General features: G+C 43.6%; 1 protein-coding gene across 4 annotated transcripts in view; it reads right to left on the bottom strand.

The window, feature by feature from the left end:
* cers6 (ceramide synthase 6) overlaps nucleotides 1-18,797 on the bottom strand; it is a 332,569-nt gene that overhangs the window by 242,227 nt on the left and 71,545 nt on the right. For all 4 annotated transcript variants that reach the window (XM_078552321.1, XM_078552320.1, XM_078552318.1 and 1 more), the window contains exon 2: nucleotides 7,290-7,395. In XM_078552321.1, the coding sequence (XP_078408447.1) occupies nucleotides 7,290-7,395 (106 nt within the window). The remainder of the gene's footprint in view (nucleotides 1-7,289; nucleotides 7,396-18,797) is intronic.

Genomic DNA, 18,797 nt, shown 5'->3' with positions numbered 1-18,797 from the left:
GGAATAAGGTATGGGCAGCAAAGTTTTGCATGAACTGATGTTTATGGAAAGTGGAGGATAGGAAAGCAGTCTGGAGAACATGGAATATTCAAATACGGAGGCGACAATGACATGAGTGAAAATTTCAGCAGCAGATTGGCTGAGGTAGGGGAAGAGATAGTCAATTTTACGGAAGTAGAAGTAGCTGGTGTTTGTTATGGAGAGTAAATGGGATTGGAAGTTCAGCTCACACTCATTCAGACTCCCAAGGTTGTAAACAATCTGGTTCAGTCTGCGACAGTAACATAGGAGATCGCCGGAACATTTGGGGAAGGTTCAAATTTTATGAGTCTGTTAACGTATAAAATGACAGAAGTCCAATGGTAGACATTCAATAAAGTATTTAATATAAAACAGAACCAGTTCATACATCAAAAGGGGAAAAACATTATTTACCAAAAAAAAAAAGCCATGGATGGCTAGAGTTAAGAAACAAGTTGGATCTACGTTTGAAGTGTCATTAGCCTACAAAGCTTTGCACCAAAAGCTGGAAATTGGGTTTAAGTCAGGTAGCTGCTTCACAGTTGGCACAGACACCCTGGACCGTATGGCCACCTTCTGTGCTATAAATTTCCATGACTCAATTATTTTGAACATAAAACTAAAAGGAAAATATATAAAAATGACAAAAATAGCACAGATCCTGGCAACTGGAAAGATACAAAGAACAGCAAAGGGTGACAAAACAGATAGTAAAGGCTACAAAAAGGGAGGATGAAAAGAAACTTGCAAGGGATATCAAAATCAACACAAATATTTTTTACAATAATATTAGGAAAAAGAGGGTGGTCAGGAGCAATGTGATGATAATAATATTGTCAACGAAAATAAGGAAATGGCAGACATGTTGAATAATTTACATAAGTATTTACAGTAGAGGAAGAGATCAGCACGCTGGAAATCCCAAGGAAGCTAATATTGATTCAGGGACAGCGACTCACCAAAATTAACATAAACAAGATAACAGTAATGAAGAAAATAATGGCACCACAAAGTGACACATCGCCAGAACCAACTGGTTTCCATCTCAGGATTTTAAAGGAAGTGGCTGAAAACATTGCAGATGCACAAGCTATAATTTTACAAAGCTCTCCTGAATGTGAACCATTCCTTTAGATTGGAAAGTTGTGCTTGTCGCTTCATTATTTAAGAAAGTTGAGGGAGGAAAACCAAGAAATTATAGATCAAACATTTATTGTCGGGAAATGACTAGCCTATAATTAAGGAAAGGGTGAATGAACACTTTAGCTGATCAGAGACAGCATGGATTCATAAAGGGTAGGGCATGCTTAAAAAACCTGATTGAATTTTTTGAGCAGGTGACTGAAGGTGACAGGGCAATGTCTTATTCAGACTTCCAGAAGACATTTGATGAAGTCCCTCATAAGAAACTGTTAACTAAAGGTGAAGCCATGTAACTGAAGACAAACCTAGTTTGGAAATTGGCTGAGCAACATGAGACAGAGAGTAGGGATAACAGACAGGTCCTCTAATTGGCAGAGTGTGAATAGTGGTGTCCTGCAATGATCTGTGTTTTGGCCTCAACTATTCACCATGTTTGTTCATGATTTGGTGTTGGAATAGAAAGCCACATATCCAAGTTTGCCGACAACACAAAGATAGGCAGCATTGTAAGCATTATGGATGGAAGCATAAAGTTAAGTGAATGGGCAAAACTGGTAAATCAATATCAACATTGGCAAGTGTGAAGTCATCCGGTATTGTCCTAAAAATGATAGAACAGGGCACTTTATAAATGGTAAAATGCTAGAAATAGGCCCAAAGAGACATGGGGTCTAGCTCTATACATCATTAAAATATCATGAACAGCTACAGAAAATAATCAAAAAGGCTAAAGGAATGCTGGCCTTATATCTAGGGGGCAATATATAAGGGCATGGAAGTCATGTTTTAGCTATACAAAACCCTGGTTAGGCCACACCTGGAGTACTGTGAGCAGTTCTGGGCGCCACACCTCAGGAAGGATCTCTTGGTCTTGGGTCTTGGAGGGAGTGCAACATACGTTTAACAAAATGGGAGCTGGACTCCAAGGGTTAAATTACGAGGAGGGATTGCACAAACTAGTTTTGTACTTCCTGGAATTTGGACAGTTAAGGGGTGACTTGATCGAAATTTAAGATATTAAGGGGAATAGATAAGATGGATAGAGAGAAACTATTTCTACCATTTGGGGGAGTCTTGGACTTGAGGGCACAGTCTAAAAATTAGAACTAGACTTTTCAGGAGTAAAATTAGGAAACACTTCTACATACACAGGGTGATCGAAGTTTGTTACTCTCGTCCACAACCGGCAATTAATGCTGGATCAACAGTAAATTTTAAATCTGAGATTGATAGGTTTTTGTTATCCAAAGTTATTAAGAGAAATGGTGCAAAAGCAGGTATATGACGTTCAGTCACATATCAGCCATAATTTCATTGAATGATGGCTTACTCTTGTTCCTGTGTTCCTTTGACAGGGACTGAAGACTATGGCTTCTCAAGGTTCAGCTCAAGGAAACTGCAGCTCTTCCAAGATTGGCAATCTGACTGGACAGAGGCTGTAGAAAGGCTGAGAAAGGTAGAGCGAGATTCCATCAGCATCCAGGCCAATGGGCTATGTCGCATATGGATAAGGAAGAGAAGATTCCCTGAGAGTTGTTCTCTAAAATTTGCACCAAAAGAGTTGAAAATGAGAGCATAACACAACACAGCAACAGAACAAAGACATACAAAGGGCTGTGGAAGATAAGTAGCAACAAATTACAAAAAAAAGGAGATAGAGAATAATGACAAGGAGCGAGCAGAAAGTCAACACTCCCTGCAAGAAGCAGAAATCACTCACCAGCTCTAATCAGCAGCGTTGTCCTACTTTAATATTTAATTAATTGTTTTTTTTCAAGAATAGCAATTCTTTGATCACACTGCTTATGTAAAAACCTGAATTTTCAGCTTGGCGGGTGGGCGCAATCGGCGGGCACGGGAGTGGTCGGGAAATGGACCGCTGACCGCAATCAGACCCCAATCCGTGATTTCATGCTGGCTGGTCAATTAACAGCCATTAGCGTGAAGCGCACGCTGATATAATCAGTGCTGCCTGGGAGTGGGAGAAGGGTGCGAGCGCTGAAGTCAGCGCAGGCGCAGGTGAGTGTGGAATGAAAGCTCCCTGAAGGCAAAGAGTTGCCTCAGGGAGCTGAAGGATTTAAAAACAAAAAATAAAGATTTTAAAATCTGGAAAAAAATGCCCACATATCAGAAACAGTCACCTGAACATATACAACATGAAAATTCGGTCCAAACATTTTTTTTACAGAAACCTCATCCTGCCCTTGGATGAGGTTTCCTGAAAACTGCAAAGGCCGCCTGGCCCATTCGCTCGCCCGTCAACCGTAACATTTGAAAAGGCAATGGAAAATCCCAGTTAATTGCGCCACTAATGGGCTTAATAGCCCTCTTAATTATCAGCAGACGCGCTTCAGAATTTAGTGCACGCCCGCTGACCGAAATACCGCGTGAGTGCGCGATGACGTCGGGATGCTCACCCGACATCATCGCGCACTGTTTTACACTTGAGTGTGTCAGGCACGTGCCCACGCACTGAGCAAAAAAATTCTGCTCCTGGGTTTGAAATTAGATTGCACTGCGCCTGCTTTGCATGTATAAAAGAGGCACCTTTAGGTCCAATATGATGGGTGGTATGAATGCACTCAGTCTGTGTTGGAAATATATCATCTGTCATATTGCTAAAAGCTGTTTCATAGGTGTCCATAGTGGCACCTAATATAGCTGTTAGCTGCTTTGTACATACAAATAGGGAACATAATGCCTGTTTGATGCTGCCTTTGCAACATTTAATTGCACATGACCATAGCAAGCTGTGGTTAGCTTCTTCAGGTGCATTCAAGGTTTGTCAGCCAAACCTGCAGTCCTTAAAGGGACCACTACAGGCTGCCATTGGAAAAATAAGTGTGATTTTTTTTTACTTACTTTGTTGTGGAACAGTGAATAGCAGAAGTGATGGCCACTGTTCAACCCTCATTCCCCTTCCTGACTGTCACCCCCCCAAAGTCCCTGGATCCTCATCACAACCTCTGCCTGTGTTGGACGATCTTGCTGCCTCCAAGGACTGGCGAGCTGCAGCTGGAGCCATAACTGGCACTTGCAGCTTGTGGCACAGCCAAACGCAGTTGATTGACCAAATTTTCATGGTCCTGTCACCAGCCCAATTCAGCACCTGCAGCATCAGCTACACTAGGATCCATTCTAATTCAGGCGTGATTCATTTTGCGGCCCAGTAATTTGGAAAGAAAACAATGAATGGAAAGTGGAAGGTGTTTTAATGAAGATAATAAGTGAGGTGTAATGTGTATTTAATAGAATTTATCAAGGGAATAGGCAATATGACACATGAACTAGTGTACTTGGCATTTCTACTCTCCTTTTTCCTCTGTATTACTGGAAACAGTAGTGGTGAAGAATTTCTGAGAAGTTTGCTTTGATCCTGCTTGTGATTTGGCTAGTCGTTTATCATGACATGTGGCAGACCCAGATAGTCTTGCCTGTGTGCCAGGAATAGAAAGTCCTATCCTGACTATGAGGGGCTGGTAACAATAAGAGTTTCTGGCCTCATGCCCCTGTTGGAAGCTGATCAGTCACAGTTACTGCTCTGCTCAAGCACAGACTGGTGCATGGCATTAAGCTCTCTGAATCTCTTATATTTCTCTGAAATTTGTTCCCAAGCAGATGGTTATCACACCATGAAGTGAGGACCTCAACATCATCAACGGGAGCATTCCTGAGAGATGTTCCGAATGAATTCACTGACCAAGTGCCTGAAATCTCTTTTACTGATGACTCACTATAACAGAACATAGATTCCTTGTTTTATGATAATGTCCAACAGGATAGTCAAAACTGTAACTGGAAACCCAGTTCACAGTGTAATCTGTAAAAATACAAATACCCATGCATCCCTACGCCATATGAACTGGTGTGTTACAGTTCATTCAGAGAGTCTGAGTTGCTCTGGCAACATTTACTTTTACATGCATGTTGTAGTCTGGAGCTATGGATAATGATGGTGGAGGCTCCCACATTCTTTCCATCACATGGCTGACCAGGAATCACTCCTGCTCTTACTGCGTGCCATTGGAAGGATTTGCAGGTCGATGCTCAATCTATTTAGCCATGTTACAAATGCACTTTCCTTGGCCATCAAGTCATGAGTGGTGACTTAAACCCAGAGCTTCTAACTCAGAGGCAGGGATGCTACCCACTGTGCCACAGGACCTCCTGCCTATAACATATCCTTCATTTAAATTGCTAGTCTCTGGAGGTTAGAATCACCAAGCCATTCAACAAGGCTTGTGATGGTGCCAAGCTTCCACTTAGCAGTCCTTGTTCAGCCACTCCTGCCCCTTCCGCATCCATGAGAAGTAACTTGTAACTCCACCTTCTAAATCTGTGAAACCCAGCACGATACAAGTCTCTGGACAAGTGTCTGCTTTAAATGATAATGATGCTGAGTGAAATATTGATGTTTGAAACTGAGAGGGCCAGCTTGCTGCTCTTGCAATTTGAACAATGCCTGCAACAAGAAAAAGGCACACAAAAATCAATGTTCATAGCTTGGAATGTTGTTATCAGACAGAAATTATAATGCACATTTTGCTGTACTAGACACTCCTTTATATTGTTGGGAGACATTTACACAAAGAAGGTGGGTGATCATAAATTATACAAACCTGGAGGGTATTTCTATCTTCCAACTCATGCTTCATTCTTTTACGTATATTTTTCCAGTTGACTTCCTTGCTAATGACTTAAAATAAATCAAAAGATTTGGCCTGTTAAATCCCTCCACCCATCAGTTGAAGACAGCCTTTTCTCTGTTAGAAGAATATAAATATATAAATTAATAATCGAAGACTTTATGCTATGCACTTTAAGCAGCAACAGTTATTTATGAAGCTTAGCTGTATATAGAGTATCCTGCTGACATGTGCAGGAACATTTGACCGCTAACCAAATACTTTGTAAGAAATAGATGGCTTTTCAAATATCTTTCCAGCCTCACCTGCTAGATGACCTCCTATTGACATCGTGTGCGATGGCTTTCCACACCTGCTTGACCATTGGTATATTGGTGGCTTCTTTTTCCTCAACTCCATATAACGCAGTCACCCATTTAAGAAAGAGATGAGAAGTTTTATTTTTCTTTCAGAAGGTAGTGAGCCTTTGGCACTCCCTTCCTCAAAAGGCAGTGGAAGCAGAATCTTTGAATGTTTTAAAGGCAGAGGTGGATAGATTCTTGATAAACAAGTGGGTGAAAGGTTATCGGGGGTAGGCGAGAGGCTCCAGTCAGATCAGCCATGATTTTGCTGAAAGGCCGAGTGGCCTACTCCTGCTCCTAACTCATATGTTCGCATGTATGTTCATATGTACAATGCTCTAGCGTGATCCACAAATCTTGATCAGTAAATCTTAATTTATGCCTTCTGTACTCCATTTCTTGGAAAAATATAACCGCTTCATAGCTGGATGTGGCTGTTTACTTAGTTAAGCAACGTTCTTTCTCATGCTTTCTGACTGGCTATTCAATTGTGCAATATTTTTAGCATTCTCCAATGCATCTGAGCTTCCAAAAAATGTCCAGTAAATCTTTGGATTCAAATAACTGCATTAAGACAAATGGGAAAATCTTTTAACAGTAGAAGTAAATTGTGTTACATACATACATGCATCTGTGAAGTCCGCAATGCCAACATATAAAAGTGATTAATTCTACTGGCTAGCTTCAGATATAATTACTTAAGTGTTATTAATAGATTGTTCAAGACTGGCTGAAATTACTATTATAAATGCTCTGAGATTTCTTGTATTTCAGAAAAAAACCACATCTTCTGTATTAAGGCCATTTTAAAGTAACATTTTCTAATTTCTATGAGATAAGACACAACAAAGAACACTACACATAGTAACATTTGCTGTGTGTTCAGAGAGAGATGGGGAGTGTCAGGTTTATCTTGCCTTTTACCTTTTCTTGGCTCACAAAAAATCAACCTTGACCACAGCTGTGGAGAAGACCACACAGTCCAAGCTATCACCAATTGAAGGAGGACAGCATGGAGGAAGAAACCGACAGTGAAATCAAAGAAAGATAAGGGTAATATTTACAAGAATGAAGTTTGAAAATTTGCTAAATTGTCCTTTTTGCACACTTTCACTTCTACTGAATAGTATATACTTGCCTTAGTGATTGCAGTGAAGACTTTTTCCAGGATAGCATTTGGCTGAGCTTTTTGTGGTCCATTTGCTTGAATTTTGAGGCCTAAAGCACACGGTTTGGCAATGAACCTGTGAAAATACAGACATTATGAAATGACTTATTAAGTCAGGGGAGATGGTGGTGTAGGGGTAATGTCACTGGATTAGTAATCCAGAGGCCCAGGTTAATGCTCTGAGGACAGGAGTCAAATCCCATGGGAGCAGCTGGTGGAATATAAATTCAGCTCATTAAGAAATCTGTAATTGAATCTTGTTTTGGTAATGGTGACTTTGGAACTATCATTAATTGTTGTAAAAACTCATCTGGTTCACTGATGCCCTTTAGGAAAACTGCAGTGGTTCAAGGGGCTGGCTCACCATGGCCTTCTCAAGTACATTTAGAGACAGGCAATAAATGCTGGCCTAGCCAGAGATGCCCACATCCCATGAAAGAATAAAAAGGGACACACTAAGTTAGAACACAAGCTGCTTGCAAATTAAGCTTGTCTTATGATAATGGGTTACAAACAACAAATCAATATAACCTTACATTTGTCTTTTAGTGCATTCTGCTGGGGTTCTGGAATATTCTATTTACGGATTGCTGAAAAGAGATATGTTGCCAAAGCTTTTTGCCTTGCACTCATCAGGACAAAATGTAAGAATGCCAAATTTCAAACGATCATAACTATTTATACTGCAGAAGAAAAGAGTGCTGATTGGTTGGCAAGTTGACTCTGATTGGCTGAGGCATTGCCATGGAGAAAGCAACAAGGTTCTCAAGCTACCAGGTAATTCAAAGAAGGCGCAAGGCTTGAACATATTCCTTTTGCTTGCAGAGAATGGGTCCCTGAGTATGTTACTTCCATTAAGTGTAAATGAGCCATGTTATGTGCTCAACTGATTATTGGTTGTTAGTGCACTTAGGGTTGTTCAGCAAGTGCTGCCCAAGCGCTGAATCACACTTAACAGTACATGTTTTGCTTCAGGTCTATGTCTACCAACAGCCAATCAGAGTCGACTTGCCAACAAATCAGCACACTTTTCTCCTGTGGTATAAATTGCTGTGATTGTTTGAAATTTGGCATTCTTGCAAAATGAAAAGCTTCAGTGACATGTTTCTCTTTTCAGCAATATTCAAGTCTGTACTGCCAAGCAACTATTACCATGCTAAACATGGCACTGCTATTTTTCAGATAATTGACAATGAAATCAATTTATTAGAATTTTCCTTAGGCTTGGGTATCATAGATTGCTAGATCAAATCTTATTAGTTACTATTTGGGAAATTATTGAAAAAAATCAACATGAACTGTAAAGAAGAAATTAATTCATGAAAGATACTTAGAGTGCCACAGTCAAATAATAAGCTTAAAGCCTGTCTGGAGTACAGGAGTAGGGATGTCTTGCTGCAATTATACAGGGCCTTGGTGAGACCACACCTGGAATATTGTGTGCAGTTTTGGTCTCCTCATCTGAGGAAGGATGTTCTTGCTATAGAGGGAGTGCAGCGAAGGTTTACCAGACTGATTCCTGGAATGGCGGAACTGACATATGAGGAGAGATTGAGTTGGCTAGGATTATATTCACTGGAGTTAAGAAGAATGAGGAAGGATCTCATAGAAAGCTATAAAATCCTAACAGGACTAGACAGGGTTGATGCAGGAAGGATGTTCCCGATGGTGGGGGAGCCCAGAACCAGGGGTCACAGTCTGAGGATAAGGGGTAGACCATTTAGTACTGAGATGAGGAGAAATTTCTTTACCCAGAGAGTGGTGAGCCTGTGGAATTTGCTACCACAGAAAGTAGTTGAGATCAAAACATTGTATGTTTTCAAGGAGTTAGATATAGCTCTTGGGGCGAAAGGGATCAAAGGATATGGGGAGAAAGCGGGAGCAGGCTATTGAATTGGATGATGAGCCATGATCATGATGAATGGCGGAGCAGGCTCAAAGGGCCGAATGGCCTAGTCCTGCTCCTATTTTCTATGTTTCTATGGATGACATTATCAGAGACATGGGTAAAATTCAAATCTGGTTGGAGAACAAAATGGGCGGCAGTAGATTGGACAGCTGTTACACCCCGTGTAATTTTCCTTTCCATTAATGGGAAACTCCATTGCAAACTTAGACTGGGGTAAGTGAATTCTGGACCCTGGGTCTGAAATGTGTGCTGGAGCCTCATTTCAAAGCAGTCACCATGGCCAGCTAAAATAAAGTGGCCTATCAATTTAGATATGGCTCAATCTCCTATGCAAACTCTGCAATACTAAATTGGTTATCGGTGTTCTTGTTATTGACCTATAAAATGGGTGCAATAATGATAAATTTAGAAAACAATTAAAATTAGCAGTGTTCCCATAGTTGTAGGTGCTTGTAAAAAATTTAAAATGAATCCAAGCAATGGTTCAATTCTAATCAGTTGGTTTACTTTGCATTTATAAGGCTGGTCATCAATCACTAATACAGTGTTACTGTCACTTCATCGATATGTACTTACTCACATAGCTATAGCGATAAGAACATGATTATGCATAATTATTTGTGACAGGCAACTAGCCTTCCAAGAACAATATAAATGAAGGCTTACTGTCTTTGTTCGATATTTGAACTGAAGTTGAGTTGAGGGAGAAAGGAATAGAGGATATGTTGATTGGGTGAGATGCAGTAAATGCCATATATATAGGTGTACCTACAGTAGGCGGTGGCTCATCACCACCTTCTCAAGGAGAATTAGGGATGGATATTAAACTTTGGCCATGCCAGCGATGCCAACACCCCACGAAAGAATAAAAAAAGGAAGCCCTTATGAAACATAAGTACCAGCATAGGCTGGCTGGGCTGGTTGTGTACACAAGAACACAACAAATTGGAGCAGGAGTAGACCATATGGCCTGTCAAGCCTGCTCTGCCATTCAATACTATCATGGCTGATCTTGGGCTTCAACTCCATTTTCCTGCTCCTCCCCAAATCCCTTAATTCCCTGAGAGACCAAAATCTGTCTATCACAGCCTTAAATGTATTGAACTATAAACAGAGGACAGATATATCTCTATATGGCTTACAATGAACAATGTAAATGCAATGATTCTGTGTATTAAGTTTGTCCTAGTATTTAACAAACACAAATTCACCACATTGTTAATTTGTGTGAAGCTATTTGGAGTCAGTATTGTTGATAGCTTCTCAAAGGTTGCCACAAAACTAACCCTCCTAGCAGCTTTTATTTATAATAGATTTCTAATACATCTTTCTAAGATTTCAGAATGATAGATAAGAAAGAAATGCTTCTTAAGCATGTCTTTAAATGATTATAATGCTAGCAGAGACCCACAAAACATTTGTGTTCAAATTAGTATTTTTATTGCAACAGTACAGGATTTCAAATCTTTCACCAAAGACTAACAGAATAAAAACTTCTCACTCTGGAGAAAGCTACATAAAGCTGTCCAGGTGTAATAATAGGCCTAGCAATATAAATACCAATTTTGCAGAGTCTCACCTTGTGATTTGTTTACAGTCATAGTATATGAAAGCCTAATTGGAAACTGTTTTCTCCTATGTTGAAAAGGCAGGCTTACATCTGATGGACTCAATATTACTCGAGGAATAAACACTGGACAGAATCTTCATCCCGACTTCACCGCGCATCATTCTGACCTTCCGTTCAGCAGGCGCGCACCGGAATCAGCTGTGCGCCCGCCAAACTGTCAAAGGCCTATTAAGGCCGTTAATAATCTAATTAAAGTAGTTGTCAAGGCTGCCTGTCTAACCTTAAGGTTGGTTGGCAGGTGAAGAGCACAGGCGGCCTTCGCATTTTTCATGGAACCTCATCCACGGGCGGGATGAGGTTTCATGAAGGGTTTATAACTTAAATAAAAAATTTTATTAAAATTCATAAACATGTCCCAGCTCATGTGACACTGTCACATGAGGGGACATGCCTGAATAATTTTTTTAATTCTTTTATTCAATTTTTTCATGATTAAATGAATCGCCCTGAGGCAACTCCATGCCTCAGGGAGATATCTGCGCTCTTTCATGCGCATGTGCACAAAACAGCACAGGCACTCCCCTTTCTCCCCCTGCTCGCACAGGTAGCGCTGAGCACTTCCGGGTGTGTGTCTCACTGGGCGGGCCTTAATTGGTCCGCCCACGTAAAATGACGGCACGCGGCCGATCGCAGGCGGCGATCGGCTCCACATCCGCCCGCGCCCGCTCCTGACTGGCCTGCCCGACAGGGAGAAAATTCTCACCAATATCACCTTGAAATTTGCTGTTATAAATTCAACATCTATCAAAGAAAACAGATTCCTAACCACTGTTCTTGTTCCATGACAAAGTACTTGTTCAGGATTCAAGTTTCATAGCAACATTATATGTGCCTCGTCCTTGAGTCTAAGTTTGTGCAGTGGCATGCTAATTGGAGTTAGACTATGTAGAAACAGTGGAAGGTATAGACTGTTATCTTCTTCATCTATAAAATTAACACATTAAAATTCTTTTAATTCACCTGACAGCTTTTATAAAACTGTTTCATTCAAATCTAGTGAATCATTTTAGCACAAAGAATATCTTTCAAATATTAAGTTGTATCGAATAATTGCCCCCCACACCACCATCATCCCATGCCTTCTCATCCACCCCTCCCATGCCATCCCTTTCCTCCCATCCCATACAATTTCATCCATCCCGCCCCTCTCTTGTCATTCTCATTCTATTCCTTTCATCCCTTCCATGCCATCCCAATGCTGCTCTCAACATGTCCATCCCCCCCATCAATCCCATTCCGCCTTTCATGGAAACAATCTCTCCAGCCAGGGTAACTTCATTGCTGGGCTCCTCTTACCATCAGCTGTTTTTGTTCTCCACCATCCACCCACCACCTCGCTGCCCCACCAACCCTTGCCAGCCACTCTTGCATCAGGTGCTCCAGCTCTCCAGTTGTCCACATGTCTCCACGTGCACAAGGCACTGCCCACCAAATAAATCCATTAACAGATGCATCCCTTAAACTGACCAATCAAAGCAGTCGGACAGGCAAAGACAGAGTGTTATATTACAGATACATCTGCTTATAGTTAAACTTGCATTTCCCTCTTTTCATTTAGGGTACAGTATGATTTATTTTCAATCATACTGTGTATGAAATGTTCTCATTGTTTAAAAATGCTTTTTAGTATAACCTCTATGTACAAACTAACTTAAAATTGTCAGTCGAAGCTCACATTTACTTTGTTCAGTTCAATGCAGGTTAATTTTTTATATTGCTGAATATTTATTTGTTTTCTCAATGCTATTTGGGAAAACTACTTTTCGTTAAAATACTAAAAATTGCCAATCCAATGACAGCTTAGGAGTGGCACTAAACAGAGTTTTAAAAGGGACAATTAAGAAATGCTACAATGTAATAAATGACTCAAAGCTGAAGCTACAAGTTTGATTTGTGAAACCAGGTTACAAAGCCAGTGCCAATGGAACACATCTTAGGGCTGATAGCTAGTGTTAGTTGCAATAATGTTCAGCCAAAAGGGACAACCCAATTACTGTGAAACTTTTAAACATGCATTCTCTTTCTACAGGAACATCACTAAAAAAAACCCGACTTAACCCATAAACTTATAGCACCAAGTACCTGCTTAACTTTAGACATTTTGGGTTAAGACTAAAAATAAAAAAATTAGAGTGACAAAAGTGGGAGGGTATTCGCACTGATTTCATAAGCATCTGTAACAGTACAGGGAGAATGAATAGAGAATAAATTGTGACTAAAAGCAGCAAGAAGTTCTGTGGGTGGAATGAGTAATGAAGGATGTGAAAGTCAAATTCCTTTTGTACTTCTCAACAAAAGAAAACAGAAAATATGCTGTTGCATGATAAGGGAAGCTTAAATATTATGGTGAGGAGCCCAACCTAAATGAATTGTGATTTATTACAGATAAAAACTAGATATTAAACTGATTTTCACTTCAAAATTGCCTCTACATTTGTAAATACTCACATTCTAGTTTCCATAAATGACATCTAATCTACATAACCTTAATAAACTCTGCATGACCTCTACACATTTAATACCAGAGGAAATAAATAAATATAGGAGACAAATCCAAAGCATTGATATTAAAGACCAGTGCATAAAATAGTGTGTTGCGATAGGAAGATACTTTAAGTAGTCATTATAACTAGGCAGCAATATCATGGTATTATTTATATATGTACATGTGTGTGTCTGTGTGTACATTGAGATTGCTCAGCATATAAATTAGCCTGCAAAAAGTTGGAAGAGAAAATGCAGCCAAAAAAAGTTATATGAAGGTACGGGAATCTATGGTAGATGTTACGATGCAGACAAATTGAGAGAATGCGTTTATTTTTCTTCTTTATCTTGGTGGCATTTTGTGCTGAAACACTAGGGCCTGAATTTTTCAGGCGGTGGGCAGGCTCAGTGGGAGTGGGCGGGAGTGGTCGTGGAGCCAATCGGCGCCCGTGATCAACTCCGCGCCACCATTTAACATGGGCAGGCTAATTAAGGCCCACCCAGTGTAATACCGAGCCGTAGCGCTCAGCATTACCTGTGCGGGATTGGGGAGGAGGGAGAGTCAGGGCCAACGCTCTTTCGTGAAAGTGCGCTGCAATCTCCCTGAGGCATGGAGCTGCCTCAGGGAGGTGAATCAACATTGAAATAATTAAAGGATTAAAAATTTTTTTAAACATGTCCTCTCATGTGACTGTGTCACATGAGATGGGGCATGTTTTTATATGTGGGAATTTTTATTTATTTATTTAATAAAAGCTTTAAGAAACCTCATCCCGCTCATGGATGAGGTTTCCTAAAAAAACGCGAAGGCCGCTTGGCCTTTTTGCCTGCCCGCCAGCCGTTAGGTTGGACAGGAAGCGTTAACACTTACAATGATTACTTTGTTAATGGCCTTAATAGGCCGTTTACATTTCGGCAGGCGCGCAACCGACTCCGGCATGCATCCGCTGAACCAAATATCGCGGGACTGCGCGATGACATCAGGACACACACCCGACATCATCGCGTGTTATTTTACGCGTCAGATTTTCTGACCCGCCCCTGCCGCCGACTGAAAAATCCTGCCCTAAGACATGGAACACATTCCCATTTCAGGTATCCACTGCAGAATTTTCCCTGTGGACTTCTGAACCCTGTCGTCAGGCTGGAATATGAGTCAGATGACTGCACTGCATGGGAAACAGTCATTATGATTTTCCCTGGGGCGGTCAATTCATGGCCAGACAGTGAGCTCACTGTCCAATTAAGGATAGTGGGTGAGCTCTATGAGCTGGAGGGATAATCAGAGGCCTTCCAGCTTCAATGGGGCAGCAGGATGCAATGGAAGGGAAGTGAGGGAGAGGGTACTTCAAAATGGAGGTGTCCTCTATCCAATTCTTTTTACACTAAAAAAATGGCTTTTGCAGCTGGGCAACTGTTGTAATATCACTTTTAGGGCAAATACAAATGCGCAATAAACCAGGGGTAGAATTTTTGGGTCAGCAGGAGGCCACAATTGGCAGGCCCAGGAGTGGCTGGGGAATGGACCACTGAACGCGATCAGACCCCGACCACGATTTCAGGCTGGCCAGCCAATTAACAGCCAGCCAGCCTGAAACGCACGCTGAAATGCTCAGCACTGCCGGGGTGGGGGCGGGAGGAGGGCGAGCGCTGAAGTCTGTGTGGGCGCGGGGGAGCGCAGAATGAAAGCTCCCTGAAGGCAGAGAGCTGCCTCAGGGAGCTGAAGGATTTAAAGCCAATCAATGAAGAATTGAAACTGCTGAAAAAATGTCCACACATCAGATTCACTCACATGAAAACATTAATGATGAAAATTCTTTCCAAACATTTTTCTTTTTCTTTTAATTAATAGCGGAAACCTCATCCCGCCCTTGGATGAGGTTTCATCAAAAAGGCAAAGTCCACCTGGCAGATTCACCCGCCCGCCAACCGTAACGTTGGACGGGCAGTGAAAAATAGGCATCAATTGCTACTTTAATAGCCTTAATAGGCCTCCTAATTGCCAGCGAGCACACTGCCAACTCTCACCCGTGCCCGCCGGCCAAAATATTATGCGAGTGCGCGATGATGTCGGGACGCTTGCCCGGTGTTATCGCATGCTATTTCACGCTCGAGCGTGTCGGCCGCATGCCTGCGCGAGCAGAAAATTCTACCCCAGGATGTAAAGCAGCATTTGAGCAGTGGCAGTGCTATCCTTGTGAATAATGATTGCTGAACCCATAAAGGAGATCTGTCTACTGGGCCACCCTGTAACACACTCTAAAAATAAACCAAGCCTATATATAGTTTACCAGTCCTGGTGTAGGATTGGTGAATTTGTGTAAAGCAGACATAGAAACACAACAGCCACCACTGCGGGGAAGGCGGATCGAGGGGCAGGGGTTACAATCTATAGGGCAGCCTGCAGCTGCTGCTGCACTCAGGCACACAGACAGGAAGGGTCTCTAGGCCTACCTGTAGTGCCAGCACACCTGTCCGTTACTGGGAAGCAGCATCTCAGTAAGTAAGCTGACCCCTGCTGCCTGTGGGAACATGGAGGCCGCCTACAAAACCCCTTAATTACTTGAACCTAACATCCCCAATGCCCTATCCTACCTCTGCAAAAATGGCCCATCTTGCCTTTAATCCCAATCCCAACAGGGACTAAAAATCAAGTCCTCAGTGTCAGCATCAATCCTTCACAGCACCTTGCTGCAATAACATGCATTAATCACAGCCTCAGAAAAACGCACTCTGATGTATCAGTAAGACTTGTTTTACATTTCACTATCAGCCTAAAAACCTTGGGCAGAATTTTGCCCTTGATGGGAGGGTGGGCCCGACCGACCTTGCAGCAGGTGGACAGCCGATTGCCGCCACCGACACGGGCCGCGCCGCCATTTTGCGCAGGCGGGCCAATTAAGGCCCGCCCAGCGGGTTAGCAACTCCCGTATAGAATGGGAAAATAGTCGCAGAGGCGGGCGTGCTCAGACCGCCGGTTCCAATGGGGAACTGGCAGTCTGTATAAAGAGTGGCCAGGCAGCCTCATTGAGGCAGTGCACCATGGCCACTCAGGGAGAGAGAGAGGCAGCTGTCACAGGACAGAAGCAGGAGCAGAAGGACGGGGGCAGGCTGCAGGAGAGGCCAGCGGGGGGGCCAATGTGCCCCTGGCTTTCCCGATGCATGCCTTGCTGTCCTCCTCCAAGAGGTGTCCAGCCATCAGGATATTTTGAATCCGGAGGAGGAGGGCCCCCCATGTCACCAGGCAGGTGTGGAAGGAGGTGGATGACGCAGTAAGTGCCCATGATGATGTGCGGCGCACAGGCATGCAGTGCCGCAAGAGATTCAATGATTTGCTGCGCTCTGGAAGGGTGAGTACCATGTCGGCCTTGGCCATTTTACCCAGCAGGTAGCCTTAGCCTTTGAGCGCCCCCCGCGCCCCCTCCCACGTCTTAGTGTAGTAGTATTGGGCATTTGGCACATGCTGGGTGGGCAAACAGGTACAGACCATGCTTACATCAGCCTTAGTGGCTGAGGAGAAGATGGGTTTTCCCCTGAGCATATGTTGGTGTTTGTCGCATTTGAGTAGTCTGGGGGCAACCTGCAGGGGAGGCAGCTAGGTAAATACTCAGAACTCCAACACATGTCTTATTGATGGTGATGAGATGGTGGAAGGGGAGCCCCAACGAGTCATGGCCAAGAGCCATCTGCTGCCCTCAGCACTGCACCTAGTTGCGCCTCCTTGCCATGGGCACTAAGACCCGTGTGTTATTCAAAGTGATGGACACCGAATGTGTCCAAGGTGGCCGTTGGGGGAGGGGGTTGGGACCAGCCGTACTATCTTCTGGGGACTGATCACCAGTAGTGTGGACAGGAGCTACTGGAGGCCTCAGATGGGCCACTGTGGTTGGGGTATGGTGTGCGCGTGCAGCATGAGCGATCAGCCCCAATAAATCCTCGTCTCTGTTCTGCAGGCAAAAACTGAACACAATCAAAGGGAGCGCCAGAGGACTGGTGGTGAGCACGCCCTGCTCCAGCACCTCACGACCTTTGAGGAGCAGGCCATGCAGCTGGGGAAGAGGCAGGAGGTCAGGGCGGCAGGTGTCAGTGAGGCTGGGGTCCAGCGGCCAGGTATTTGAGGCCCACAGTCCCATCGACTCTGTCTCCCCACCATCCAAACCACTGATGGTTGCTGCAATCGTTAATGCAGCAACACTGCTCATTCACAGACTGATACAGTCAGACGTGTGGGTCATACACAAAGCCTTATCCCATTTGTGACGACTATCCCCATGGCCTAACATGCCATGGCATCGCTGCTGCACAGCCAAAGACATTTTGCATCTTAGGGGGGTTGGTACCTCCCCCACCCTATCAGCCAGTGCGCCCCACATTACTCTGTCCAAAAGGTCCTCAGCACCTCAGCTGTGAACCTCATGGCACTCAACTTAAATAAATGCCACCACGTTATTCATCCCTGCACCAAGGGGAAATGTTACCTTCTGCCCACCCGTTCTATGCCCCTCATAACAGTATGAAGGTCAATAATGTGACCTGTCAATCTCCTGTGCTCCACGGCAAATGTCGCAAGTGTTTGCGATGTTTCCTCAGACCCGCAACTATCCAGGCCAGCATGCATCCAGGTCAGGTACCTCTGCGCTCTCCCCACTCCAATGGCACATAACATGCCATGTGGCATTCCTGAGGCCATCTGACCAGCCTGTCTGTATGTGCGTCTAATGTTTGGGCCTCCTCTTGACTCTTTCCACCCCACCAATATTCATCTCCTTAGGGTCTTGAAGGGTGAGCGACTTATGAGGCTGGGGGGGGAAAGGGATGAAAGGTTTAACTGACTGTACGCTAACTGATGCACTGTCCTTGTTGTTAATTTCAGCATCACCACCACACGGCCACACCAAAACACACCGCAGCACCCCCCCTCCACACCTGAGGCCCAAGACGTGCAACTTGCGGCATATCATTTCAGCCAGCCAGGCACCAGCGCAGCGACAAACACTTCAGTGGGGAATGTAACGTCGGCTAGTGTCCCGGGTCACAGTGGAGAGGGCACTTCACAATCGCTGGAGGAGATGGCATGGACAGAGAGTGCCAATGGCGCCAGCAGCCGGAGGGCTGCAGGGGACCAGGCACATGCTGAGTCTGGCACTGATGACGTGCCTCTGGACTTGTCACCAATGCAGCAGCTGCAGGACAAGTGGCAGGAATCGTGTTTGCATCTGGCAGGGTTGCATGAGGGTGTGCTTCAGTTGGTCTCTGCGATGGAGGAGTCCAGGCAGAGTGCAAGTGAAGGCATGAACTTCGGGACAGAGCTTCAGGCTTCCTCCACTGAGAGATTGGCGACTCTCATAGAGAGGGGATTCGATCAGATGGAGACTCTTCTGATTGGGTTACGCTCTGACCTGCAAGCTCTCACATCGGTAATGGCCACAGGTAGTCATTCCCAATGTGAGAGATA

Source organism: Cetorhinus maximus, chromosome 11 (assembly GCF_964194155.1).
Source record: "Cetorhinus maximus chromosome 11, sCetMax3.hap1.1, whole genome shotgun sequence".
In the NCBI taxonomy this organism is placed as follows: Eukaryota; Metazoa; Chordata; class Chondrichthyes; order Lamniformes; family Cetorhinidae; genus Cetorhinus; species Cetorhinus maximus.
Note: the sequence above shows the minus strand (reverse complement) of the source record. Positions and strands in the feature narration are given on the sequence as shown.